Here is a 12,321-nt window from a genome sequence, read left to right on the forward strand (position 1 = left end):
CCCCTGGGTGCGCGGCACCAGCATCTGTCTGTTTGACTTCTCAGGTGGTTCTACAGAGCAGTCAGCGTGGAAACGGAGCGCTGCCCTGCTCTCCTCTTGGGAGAGGTTCTGGGCCGGCAGTGTTCCCATGGACTTGCTAACTTTCCTTCCCTCCAAATCCAAGGTGCTGTGGGGCGGACCTATCACTCACCACCACCACCACCACCCAGAAGATCTCCCCGTGTGGCTTCAGCCTGGGGGCGTCAGCAACTCATTAACTGAGCTTTATTGAGAGTCTACTCTGGGCCAACCCTGGGGGAGGGCCCTGGAAGTTTACCACCCCTCACCCCCTCATCCCCACGCTGCAGGGAAACGGACCTCTGCAAGGAACCACACACCCCTAACCTGAGCACAACAGCCACTTTCAGCTGGTGGCCCTGGAGGGCTGCCTGGAGGAAGTGACTGTTAAGCTGTAACCAGAGTGGGCATCTGATGGGTTCCCGAGGTTGGGGGTACGAAGGAGTGGGGCTGAGTTCAGAAGACCAGCTTCTGGGCTGAGCAGCAGGTGTGTGGCTTCAGAGGTCTAAAGGGCACAGCCAGCTCTGGGTCTGGTGGGGATGGGAGGACCTCGTTCGCTGAGCCGGGAAAGGGTGAAGCGCCAGGGGAGACTGAGCAGACTTGCATTTTGGAAGATGGTTCTCCAGAGTGGGATTGGAGCTCTGCTGGAAGCTTGTCCTGTCTCCAGCTGACTGGTCAATCTGCCTTCCCCAGGGGCCTGGAGCAGGCTCGGGCCTGAGTTCTGGACTGTGTCTTGGCAGAAGGAATTGCCCTCCCTGACCCACAGGCCCAAAGCCACATTCCCTCCAAGCAAGACGCACTGCCCTAGGGAGCCCAGGCACGCCCCATTGGACACAGCCTCTCTGAAGGCATGCCCAACATCGCCCCCGCTGGCCCCGTGCCACACAGCAACCCCTGCCCAGAGGACAGTGCCCAGTGAGGGAGGCTCACACCACAGCCAAATGTCCAGAGGGGGTGAGGGGCTGGGGCGGGGCCAGGGGAGGCTTCTCCCCCCTGCTGAGGGCCTCACAGAGGGTTTCCGCCGAAGGTGCGGGGTGTTCTCTCAGCAGAAGTGACTGAGGGAGGCCCCCAGTCTGCCCCGCAACTTCTGTTGCCCCCAGAGCCCACAGCCAGTCCAGGAAGTGCCCTGCCACTCCGTCCGGGGACACTCAGCAAGGCTGTGTGGAGCAGCCAGCGGGGACTGAGGGCCCGAGTGGGGTGGGGGCAGACCCGGGGTAGGGGCGTCTGGAGTTCCCTTGTCCCCTGGGATGAGAGTCGAGGTGGGGAGTTCGGGGCTCAGGAATTAAGAAGGCTGCCCACTCCTCTCTGTACCAGCCCTTCCTTGTCCTCTGACCCTAGCAGCAGCCCCCCGAGGGGCCGGAGAGGTTTGGTCCAAAAGGATGAGAGACCATTCTGGGGGTGCACCTGGCCCTCTCTGAGGAGGGGTGAGAGGCAGAGATCCTCACTTCCGGGAAGCCATTCTGTCTCCCACCCCCTCGCTCTCAGGCCTCTGCGTTAAAATTAGCCTCGTTTATTGGCGAGAGGGAGGGGACCGTTTCAGATACATGAGCGCCATCTGCATTCGGGGCTGCCTGCCACAATGGGTGCTGATGAGGGAGCCAGGTGCCAGCTCCCCGGCCCTCCCCCACCCCTCGCTAGGAGCCCAGCAGACCCCCGCTGAGAGCCTGAGTCTTTCCTTACAATCCAGCGGGGGCTTCCCAAGGTCAGGTCTCTCAGGTGGCCCAGAAGGCAGTTCCCACCACCCCAGGAAACCCCCATTGCCTCAACCACAGTGGTCCCCCAGCCCGGAGATTTTGGGGGACGATTAACCCAACAGGGAGCATCTGTGCCATGAAGACATGGCCGGCTGCCTTCTCCTGCCCACTTCCCACATCCGGCTCAGGAGCCACCCAGGGGCCGGGGCAGCCCTGGGGGTGCTGGCCCACCATCTCTTCACCCTCCCTTTCCAGATGTGCCCCCACCGGGGCCAGATGTTGCCTCACTTCCAACCCTCTCCCGGAGGATTTATTTTTGGGTGCCAACACACCACCCACTTCCTACCAATTTCACGCTCAATAAAGCTCGCTCATTCGCCCTCCCCTTGGGCTCTGAACTTCTAGGAGGCTTTAGGGAAGGCAGACTGGGGAGTGCTTAGGTACAAAGCCGGCCCTGTTTGTCTCTGTCATGCTGTGTGACCTTGAGGGAAGCACCCTCCCTCTCTGGGCCTCTGTGGTTTATTCATCAAGCAGATCAGGGACAATGGGTCCTGGCAGGGAGAGGACTCACATTCTGAATTGGCTGTGTTCCCTGGGGCAGTGACTGCCCTTGGCTGGTGTCTAGAGTGAGTGGGGACTTCTCAGGTGATGGGAACTCCCTATGGGCTCCTCCTCCTCCAGGAAGCCCTCCATGCCCCTTTGGCTGGTTTGGTCCCCTCCCCAGGCTCCCTTACCCCTGCTTCCCTCTGTCTGGTACAACTGAGACCCCCAATGCGTTGGACCTCCAAGGCCAGTTTATTCACCCTCCAAACTAAGGGATGAGCAGGGGCCAGTGGAGCTGGGATGGCGGATGGCCTCAGGCAGCTGAAGGGTGGGGGGGCAGGTGGCCCCAGGCAGCCGTGGTCACCACCCTCTACCTGTCCCGATCCTGTGAGTGATGTGATCTCTTCCAGAAGGAAGCTTAAGGGTTGCTGGAGATCATCTTAGCCCGTCCCCTGTCTCCAGGCAGAATATGTTTAACCCCGGGAAGACCCATTTGTGAAGGCTGGGCCTCATTCCAGCATGTTCCAGACCTTTCACCCCAGATTGCCCCCCCCCCCTCCTACAGCACAGATTCCAAAAAGTCCCTGACTCCACCTTGTCCTCTTTGTGATATGCTGCGTGACGCCTTTCCATCTCTACGACGTGGTGTTTCCTCTTCACCTCTAAGGCTCCTCTGGCCCAGGCATTCCAAGATTACTGTGTAAATTCATTTTGGGGGCCTTAGCTTCCTCCTCTTCCTCCTCCTCCTCCTCCTCCTCCTCCTCCTCCAGGCAGCCTCCTCAAACCCTTGACTTCCCTATGTAATTCCTTTCTTTTCTCCCTGGACCCTGTGTGAGCCCAGCACCAAGCCAAACAAGGTTCGGCAGAGTTTGGCAAGTGTGCAGCCAGGGTGAGCACCTACCACTCCGGGGAGCACAGCGGACAGGGCCTCCCTGACGGCCCGCTGCAAGCCCGCGACGTCGATGGCAGAGCCCAGGCTCAGCAAAGCATCCTGGAAAAGAAAAGAGGGCAGTGAGGGGCATTGCTGGCCAGACCAGACACCCCTGGGGCAGCCCATATGCCCAGAGAGCCTGCAGCTTGCCCCAGAGCCCGGCACTTTCAGACCCTCCAATACTGTGGCCTTTGCCTCAGAGCCACAGGATGGCCCGACTGGAAGAGCAGCTTCTACTCCAGCCTCCCCAGCCTCCAGGCATGGAAAGCAGAGCTCGTCAGAGGCCTCACTTCATGATGAGCCCAGAGGGAGAGCCTACATGGTGGCGGGCATCATGTCCTCTATCTGAAGCCAGACACTGGCATGGTAGGTAGCCGAGCATAAGCCTCTGGGGTCAAAGGCAGCCACACAGGCCAATTTGAATTCTAGCCCCACTGTATAGTCACAAAGTGTGTCTTGGGCAAGTCCCTGAGCCTCGGCCAGCCTTCTGGTTTGCAAATTGGGGACAACGGAGGCTGTCCCCTTGACAAGCTGCCATGAAGACAGGACAACACCGAGCAATCAAAGTGCCTCTTGGAGCAAGGATCAACTCAATGCTCGCTGATGCTGGAACCCAGCCGGCCCCAGAAGGGATGGGGCCACACGCCACCTCATTTCCCAACCTAGTGAGGGGCAGTCCTGGAGGAGCACATGCCCTAGAGGTGAGAGAAACACAGCCGAGCCAACCCCGACAGCCGGAGTAGAGCAAGGAGGAGCCAGCCTTGACCGTGTCCCAGGAACAGGCCTCGTCCTTGGAGGGCCGGAACGGAGACAACAAAGGCTCCGGCTTCGCGCTCTATTAATCTGGCCAGAGTCAGACGGATCAAAGCGAAAGGTAACGGAACAGAGGCCCCAGAGCCAAGGCGGGATCCTGACTCACGCTGCCGTCTGCCCAGCCTCACCCTCCTGAGGGCCTGGGACGTCCTTCCTGGTGTCCTCCCTGTGGAGGGCCGGGTTTGTGCTCCAAAAGCAAAGTGGGATGAAGGAGACCTGCCGTGATCCCCCTGCATGCGGAAACCATCTGTGGCCGGGAAGGCCGGAGGACCGCACACTCAGCGCAAGCCCACGGTGCAAACACCGCTGGTAGACAGGTGAAACGCTGAAACTTCAGACCACGTTGGTAAACCGAAATGAATAAGCTCCCTGCCACGGAGTTGATGCGAGCCCAGAGCCCCCCTGAGGGGTTTCCAGACTGTGACTCTTGAAGAGAGTAGAAAACTGGTGGTTTCCAACTGCAGACCTTGTGGTTGGCGGCACAGCACACAACCACTACCCCACCAGGCTCTTCCATGTTAGTAGGGATCTGTTCACCTAGACAAGGGAGCTGACAGTTCTCTCTCTCTCTCTCTCTCTCTCACACACACACACACACACTCAGGTTCTCAGGGGTGCAGCTCTATCCTGGGGGACTCGGGGGCAAGGGCTATTGGGTAACACCTGTGCACACCTGTGTGCCCATATGCCAGCATGACTTTCCAAGATCAATCCTTCCAACTCAGTGAGGGAGGCAGAGTCAGTGCATGAGAGAATCCCAAAATCAATCCTGCCAGAGCCAAGCTCCTGAGACTGAGGCTCCCTGGGTAGAAACCCAGAATGTGGTGCTGATTTAAGCCAATATCGGGAGGCAAGGAAGTTGGCAAGCTGACCCGAGAGGCCCTGCCCTTTTGTGGAGTCTGATGTGCGTGTGCTGGGAAAGCTCAGGGAGAGAGGGCAAGGCAATGGTGGATGGGGCTTTGATGACCTGGGGAATTTTCAAATTCACGGGCCTGGGACAACCAGATCTCCCCATTTGACAGATGAGGGAACTGAGGCACCACGAGGGCCCATCTTGGTCAGCCAGCCAGTCAGGCTAGGGCCAGGGCCAGAACCCACGTCTGGCTCTCCAGCCCCAAGCTTGGCTTCTGCCCTGTGCCTCTCCGGCTGCTCCCTCTCCAGGGGGCTTGGAGAGAACAACAGTGTGTCCTTTCTTCTGATTGGTGGGCTCATCCACTGTCCTTTATCTCAATTGGAGGATGCCCCAGCCTGCCCTTTACTGGAATAGGTGGGTGATGGTGTGGCCTTTGTTCTGATTGCTCCGTTTTCTGTGCTTCTTGGGGCCAGGCTGGGGTAAGAGTGGCGAGGGAGAAGGGAAAGGGCATTTGAGGCATGGGTTTTCAAGTCCTTGGCTAGAGTGGCCTTGATGCAGACATGGCTGGTGAAGCCCCCGGGGGCTCCCTGCCTGGCATCCTTCTGTCCATCTACCTCCTACCCCAGGAGTGGAGGACGCTGGGTGCAGGAGCGGTAGCTGAGCAGGGCCACTTCATACCTCATCCTCAAAGAGGCCTTCAAGGTTGACTCAAATGTCACCTCCTCAGAGAACCTCCCCCACAGCCACCTTGGCTGGCTGCATCCCCTCAGGGAAGGAGTTACTCAGAGTCCTAAGCCCAAGAGGCGGGCACTCCGAGAGTGACTGGGGCTGCCTCTGGAGGGGATGAGGAGGATGGGAAGTTTCCTAAATCAAGCATCAAGGGAGGGTCACGTCAGAGACTAGAGCCCCCAAATCTCCAACCCATTTCTGTTGACTCGATCCCTGTAGCACGGAGTAGAACTGGCCCCCTGTGGTTTCCAAGGCTGCAAATCCCTCTGGAAGCCAGCTGTCTCCTTCCCAACGAGCAACTAGTGGCTCCAAACTACCTGGAGCCTAGCACTTGCCCCACTGCACTGCCAGAGTTCCTTTGCTGAAGCCCCCAGGAACCTTACAAAGAAGAGGAGAGGGAAATACAAGCATTGCTACACCCACGTGCATGGACATCTGCCAAGGTCACACACTGCCAGGCACACACTCCTGCCAGTATACATACGCACCCGGCTCACACAGGCCTGCACGCACCGAGATACGCAGGTGTTCACGGAGCACCCAGCCCCAGGGAGAGGGAAGGAGGTCACTTCCTGGGTTTGCAGCTCTTCCGATCCAACATCCATATCAAGATCAGTACACCAACCAGGTAGTTCCCTGGGCCCCAGAGCAACTTCTGCAGTGTGTGGAAGCAAGCAGCATTCCCGCTCGCCGTCCCGGATCACCCACAGACATTCCGTGTGGCATTCAGCACGTCCCTTTCCCCTTCTGACCCTCATTGGTAAAAATGGGTGCTTCCAGCTCTGCAGTGCATGGTTCCCTGGCCTTCTGGTTTACTTCAAAGAGGATGGGTGGAGGGATGGATGACTCCCTCATTACCACAGAGTTGATGCTGACTCATAGCGACCCTGTAGAACAGGGTACAACTGAACTGGCCCTGTGAGTCTCTGAGGCTGACACTCTTTACGGGAGTAGAAAGCCCTGTCTTACTCCTGAGGAGCAGGTGGTGGTTTCCAACTGCTGACCTTACAGTTAGCAGCCATCACATAACTGCTGTGCCACCAGGGCTCAGGATGGATGGGTGGATATATGGATGGGCGGATGGACAGAAAGAACTTAGCGTTCTCGTTGGCCCCCCGACCTGCAAGCTCTGTAGGTGGAGGTGGGAGTGGTCAGCACCACAGACAGCGCCACTCTCACCCAGAGCTAGCCTTTGCCCTGAGGACCCCAAAAATGGAGCCGGGGCTGGAGTTCCACCTTGGGCTGCACTCGTTTGGGAACAGAAGAGTGGGACGAACTCACTTCCAGCTCCTTCGTAAAGGCTATGCGTGCATGAACTCTTCGGCTGTCCCTCTCCCCTGCAGGTCCGTGTCTGTCACAGCTGCCCTCCAGTGTCTCCTCCCACCTCCACAACTCTTCCCATTCTCGCCCCAGGCCTGGCAACCCAGCTCCAGCCCACCTGCTCGCTCGCTAGGCACGACGCCCATCCATGTTGCCCCGCTTGACGCGGTGGCTGACCTAGAAGATGGTAATAACATCAAACCTAAAGGGCAGGTACCTCCCAAGACTCAAGCTACGTGACCCAAGCTGGCCCATCCCAGGAGTGCTCCACCCCCCTGCCTGCTAGCTCATTTGTGTGGCCTGGGATGCGGGGTGGGGGGTGGGGGGAGGGTGCTTCTCTCTCTCTCTGGGCCTCGAAGTTGCCTTCTCTAAAGGGAAGGGGTCTTTCTAGAACCCCTAGGACTCTGGAGCTCCTCTCCCTCCCCACTCTGCTTCCCTTGCCTCTGGGGGTTTTTCTCTCTCTGCCTCACCCACCCCCAGCCCACCCGCCGCACCCCAGCCAGCGTCCATCCGTCCATCAGCGGCAGCTCTCCTGCCTCGCACACATCTCCATAAGGCTCTGCATCTTTCCCACCTCCACATCCTCTCTCTTCCTCTCAGCTGGTGTCTCCTCCCACTCACCATCTCACTCCCCACTCCCACCCCACACGCCCCGCTTCCTCCTCCCAGAACCCCCGAGAGTCATCATCTGGAGGATGTAGAGAGAAAGCTCCTAAGCCAGGATGGACACCCCCAGGCTGGGGGAGCACAAGAAGGCAGCTGAGGTGGGGGGACTGGGGGTGCCAGGATAGATACCATCCACACCTCTTTTTCATGCTGCCTTATGCACCGGTGTGCAATAGATACACTCCCTCATCTCCCCCCAGAGAACAGAGTAGGGCAAAGAATTCATGTGCTCAGCATGGGTCGGGGTGACCATCAGCAACCCCTACAGGAGGCCTCTTGGAGGAGCAGGTAAAGAAACCCCCTTTGGTTGGATTCTCAGAACCCCACCTGGACCCTGGTATCCTACGCTTGACTCTGTGACTTCTGCCCTCCCCTGTACAGACAGCAGACAGTAAGGCAGCAGGCCGCCCCTTCTCCCTCCCACCTCACTGCCCATTGCTTGTCACCTGTCCAAGAAGCCACCTGGACAGAGAGCGGAGCCCTCCATACTCAAAGGATAAAGATGCTGCACCCCCAGCCTCCACAGAGTAAAACTGCGCTAGGCTGTGAAGCTGAGGGAAGAGGCTTAGCTCCCCTGGGAGAAGGCAGGACAGAGTCCCAGGCCACACTGAGCCTAGTGCACACCTCAGTTCAGAGGGAGCCCTGCTGAGTGGGCGTTAGGCTGTGGGGAAGGAAAGACACTGTCTCAGATCCCCATGGTTCTCAGACTTCATGAACCCCCCAATCAATCACCTGGGGGGCTAGTGAACTTAGATGGCTCAGCTCCACCCAGCAGGTTTCCCAGAGCAGCGGGACCGGACCATGGGACGTGGAGAAATGGGGCTCAGGGAGTGGCATTGTTGACTCATGCCTCGGTGCTACGGAGGCTGTGGGTTGGAACCCCGCTTGAGAAGTAACAATCTGGACTCTGATCCTCCCATCAGAAACCTGGCAGTTAGACGCTGGGCTCCTAACCTCAAGGTCGATGATTCAAACCCACCAGCCACTCCATGGGGTGAAAATATGAGGCTGTCTGTTTCCATAAAGATTCAGAGACTCTGTATGAGGTCACTCGGACTGGGGACCGACTCAATGGCAGTTGAAGGATTTGGGGGTTCTAATCTTTTCCTAAAAGCCTCAGTAGGTGCCATTTTTGGGGTGAGAAGGCAAGGGGTCCAACGGGAGTTAGCCTTGCTCTGTGAGAACCAAGGACAAGAGGCAGAGCTAGGCCCATCCCTCAGGTGGCAAGTCTGTGGGGGAGGGGAGCACACATGGCAGGGAGGACTGGCAGCCCAGGATCCCAGGGAAGGGCCCGCCAGAGACTCCTCCTTCCTCCTACTCCTCCCTCCTCCCACCCTTCGCAGACTCCGGCTTCAGTTGTTACTCCGACAGGGCCGCGTCTCCAGCCTCTGAGCCACACTGGAGACACGTGCACTGTAGAATACACCTGAGCCCAGTCCTGGCGGCGCCCAGGGGCCTCCCCCTCCCTCCCTGCCAGCCCAAGCCTCCACACACACATTCACCACCAGCCTGTCCCAGGCCCCAGCCCCCTTCCAAAGCCAGTCTCAGCCTCCATGCCTGCTGCTGCCCCCTCTAGGAAGCCCTCCCGATTGTCCCCAGGGTCCTCAAACCCCTCCCCAAAGATCGAGGTTTGGAGGTAGACAGAGGAAGGAGGGGAAAGGGACAAGGAAAGGTGGGCGTTGTCTGAATAATCCATTCTCCAAGGACCTGCCTCCCTCCAAGGATCCCCTCTGCGCCCTGACCCAGCACGTCAGGGAAGGAGGGGCTCAGGGTGGGTCAAGGGGGCAAGCTAAGAAAAAGATGACATTGGAAGACAGACTAGCAGATCCAGGGCTGCTCCCTGGCCATTCCCCCACCTTCTCCAGCTGCCTCCTCGGTGCGGTAGAACCAACAGTGGCTCCCACCATTGTCACCCACATTCCCTCCCCTCAATGTGGCAAGTGCAGCAAGCATCACCCTCTCCACGGCTGTCCCAGTCAGTCATCTTAGACACCCGGCATCCTGACTCTCCTCCTGGAGCAAGAGGGAAGAGGGAGGCACAGCAGGGAAATCACAAGAGGCAAATGCAAGCTCACCATGAAGCAGAGGCCACAGAGCAGAACCTGGGCAGAGGCAAGGGATGAGCTCCCCCCGCCCCCTCCCACCGCGACATGCAAACAAGGACTGGGTCCCAGCTCAGGGAGCTATGTCCTGAGGAAATGCCTTCTGAGCGTGGCTGACCCCTCACCCCAGCTCTGCACTCCACGCCCCTAAATATCTTTAGTCTTCGCCCCTCAAATGGCCTTGGTGGTATGCTAGAAGCTGGGCAAAGCAAGCCCAGGAGGGCGGGGTGGGGGGGGGGGCTCTGGAAGATGGGTACAGTGGCCCGGGCAGAAGGGACAAAAGGATGGAGTGGAGTGACCTGTTCTGGGCCAGGACAAAGAAAACAAACTCACTGCCATCAAGTAGATGCCCACTCACAAGGACCTTACAGGACAAGCTAGACCTGCCCCTGTGGGTTCCCGAAACTGTAACTCTTTATGGTGGTAGAAAGCCCTTGCTTCCTACCTGCTTCCTGGGGCAGTGGCGGAGGGGTGGGGGGAGTGTATATCCCTAGGGAAATTATAGTCACAGGAAGATTAGGCAGGTAAGTGGGTGGATGGTGGATGGGTGGATGCTAGATGGCGGGTGGGTGGGTGGATGGGTGAGTGATCTTGCTTCTCTATGCTACCGCCATGAAGATTTTATTGGGATGTTGTCTCCCAGACAAAGTTGTCCCTTCTACTCGGGCCCTCACACGCCCTGTGCTTCCCCCAAGGCACCAAGGCATCTTCACTATTTCCCACTCATCTGTGCCTGAATCCAATGGGAGTGGGGCGGTGACGGTTCTTAGAGGGCGGGGTGGTTTCCTACCCCTCTCTGGGCCTCTAGCATCACCCAGCCCACTGCAGCTGACAGGAGGTGTTGGCTGAGCTAGAAAATGACTGGCTGAGGGACATCATCCCTCATTCGGAAGATTCGTTCTCGTCTTTGTCCTGTTGGAAGACTTAATGACCGGGTCTCTATAGAAAATGGGGTAGTAAAGTGACTGGTTGAGATCCTGCACACCTATCGCTGTTGGGATGGTGGGGGGGGGTGCTGTTCAGGAGCAGAAGGTGGGCCCCCTGACACCTAGAAGTCCCCAGGGTGGACCTTCTCTGTCTCCCAAGTCTGACTTCACCGAGAAGGGACACAGTGAAGGTCATAGAGAAGGAGCCAGAAAGCCTGTCCTAGGCATTTCCACAGGCCGGGAGGTCCTTTGCGCTTCAGGATGATCTCCTAGTGCCACCTTCTTTTGTGAGTGACGTCTCCTCCTCCAGGAAGCCTTCCTGGGTCAATTGTCCCGCTACAGGGCATCTTTAGGAATTGCCACAGGGCCAGAGTCTGCAGGGCTCTAAGTCTCATGGGGTCCAATCCCCGGCTTAACAGGGATAGACCAACATCCAGAGGAGGCAGTGGAAAACTCGTCCAGGGTCTAACCAGTAGCTAGGAAGCCCACAGCCCATCCCAGAGTCCTCTGGGTCACAGTGGGCTTGGTTGTGGCCCCCTCTAATTATTTGTATTGGCCAGTGGGGGCTGAGTCCCTGGTACTCCTACTTCAGCCCCGTGCCACAGGACCCACAGTGGAGGTGAGTATGGGGTGGACTGACCGGACACAGGGTTAGGTAAGCCTGCAGAGGACAAGGGGAAAGGGCGAGCCAGGGAGGGGTGGTTGGAGGAGAGGCACGGTGGAGCATGGCAATGCCTGGTACTCCCAGGGACAAGGCAGGTGAGCAAGGCACCTTCTTGGGGGTGAACGCCGATGCTGTCTTGGTTTGCCTTTGTTCCCCAGCCTCTCCTCTCCACTTGGTGCCTGTGTCTCTCTCTGTCTGTCTATCCATTCCTTTCTGCTGTGTCTGGGACAGCTTCACATGCAGGGGCAGGTTACCCAATAAGCCATGTAGACATGAATTACCTTATGCCCATGTACTAATCGGCGGACCATTTCACACATCATGGTGGAAGAAAGAAAAAAAAAGTGTTCATGCCAGACTCCTAAGTATGCAAGTGACCCCCATGCTTACCCTGCTTGCTGGGCACTTGATCCCCTGCCAGGGACTGTGTATTTGGAAAGGCAGGCGCTGCGAGGCCGGCAGAGATGGGTGCCAGCCATCGCTAGAAGTAAAACCTTGGCTGTGGTGGGAAAAACCACGGAAGTGCAGGTTCATAAGCATCACCAGGCAGGCGGTGTTTTTGTTACTTCGTGGGTAACCCATCCCTGCGCACGCCACTTTGTCCTATGACTGCACTTGGCTCCCTCCTCCCTCTGGGCCTGGCCCATCCAGCAGTTTCCCAAATCCCAAGGGGGGAGGGGCGGGGTGTGAATGAGGAGCAGAGACAGAGACTGAGGACTTAGAAAGAGAAACAGACACAGGGACAGGAGGAGAGCCCCGGGTCAGAGCCTGGGGAGGCAGGGCTGGCTGGGGTGAGAGCCTCCCCAACCATACAGGGAATACTCAGAAGACAAAAACAGGGGGAGGGGTGTTCCCGAATGTGTTGTGTTTTTTTTTCCTCCTAAAAATAGTCCATCTTTCTTTGGGGGGTGGGGGTGGGGCGAGGATTCTTCTCCTCCCTGTCCCTGGGCTCCCATCCACCCTGCTCCCACTGTGAGGGCAAGGGCCTCGGGGAGTGGTGCCCAACCCCACCTGCAGGTGGTC

The 12,321-nt window shown here is 58.2% G+C and overlaps 1 protein-coding gene across 1 annotated transcript in view; it reads right to left on the reverse strand.

Annotated features, from left to right (window-relative positions):
• The window catches only part of PDE2A (phosphodiesterase 2A), a 99,240-nt gene that overhangs the window by 32,166 nt on the left and 54,753 nt on the right, over positions 1–12,321 (reverse strand). The window contains exon 3 of the mRNA XM_075548655.1: positions 3,196–3,285. Within this exon, the coding sequence (XP_075404770.1) occupies positions 3,196–3,285 (90 nt within the window). The remainder of the gene's footprint in view (positions 1–3,195; positions 3,286–12,321) is intronic.

This window comes from Tenrec ecaudatus, chromosome 4 (genome assembly GCF_050624435.1).
Source record: "Tenrec ecaudatus isolate mTenEca1 chromosome 4, mTenEca1.hap1, whole genome shotgun sequence".
Classification (NCBI taxonomy): Eukaryota; Metazoa; Chordata; class Mammalia; order Afrosoricida; family Tenrecidae; genus Tenrec; species Tenrec ecaudatus.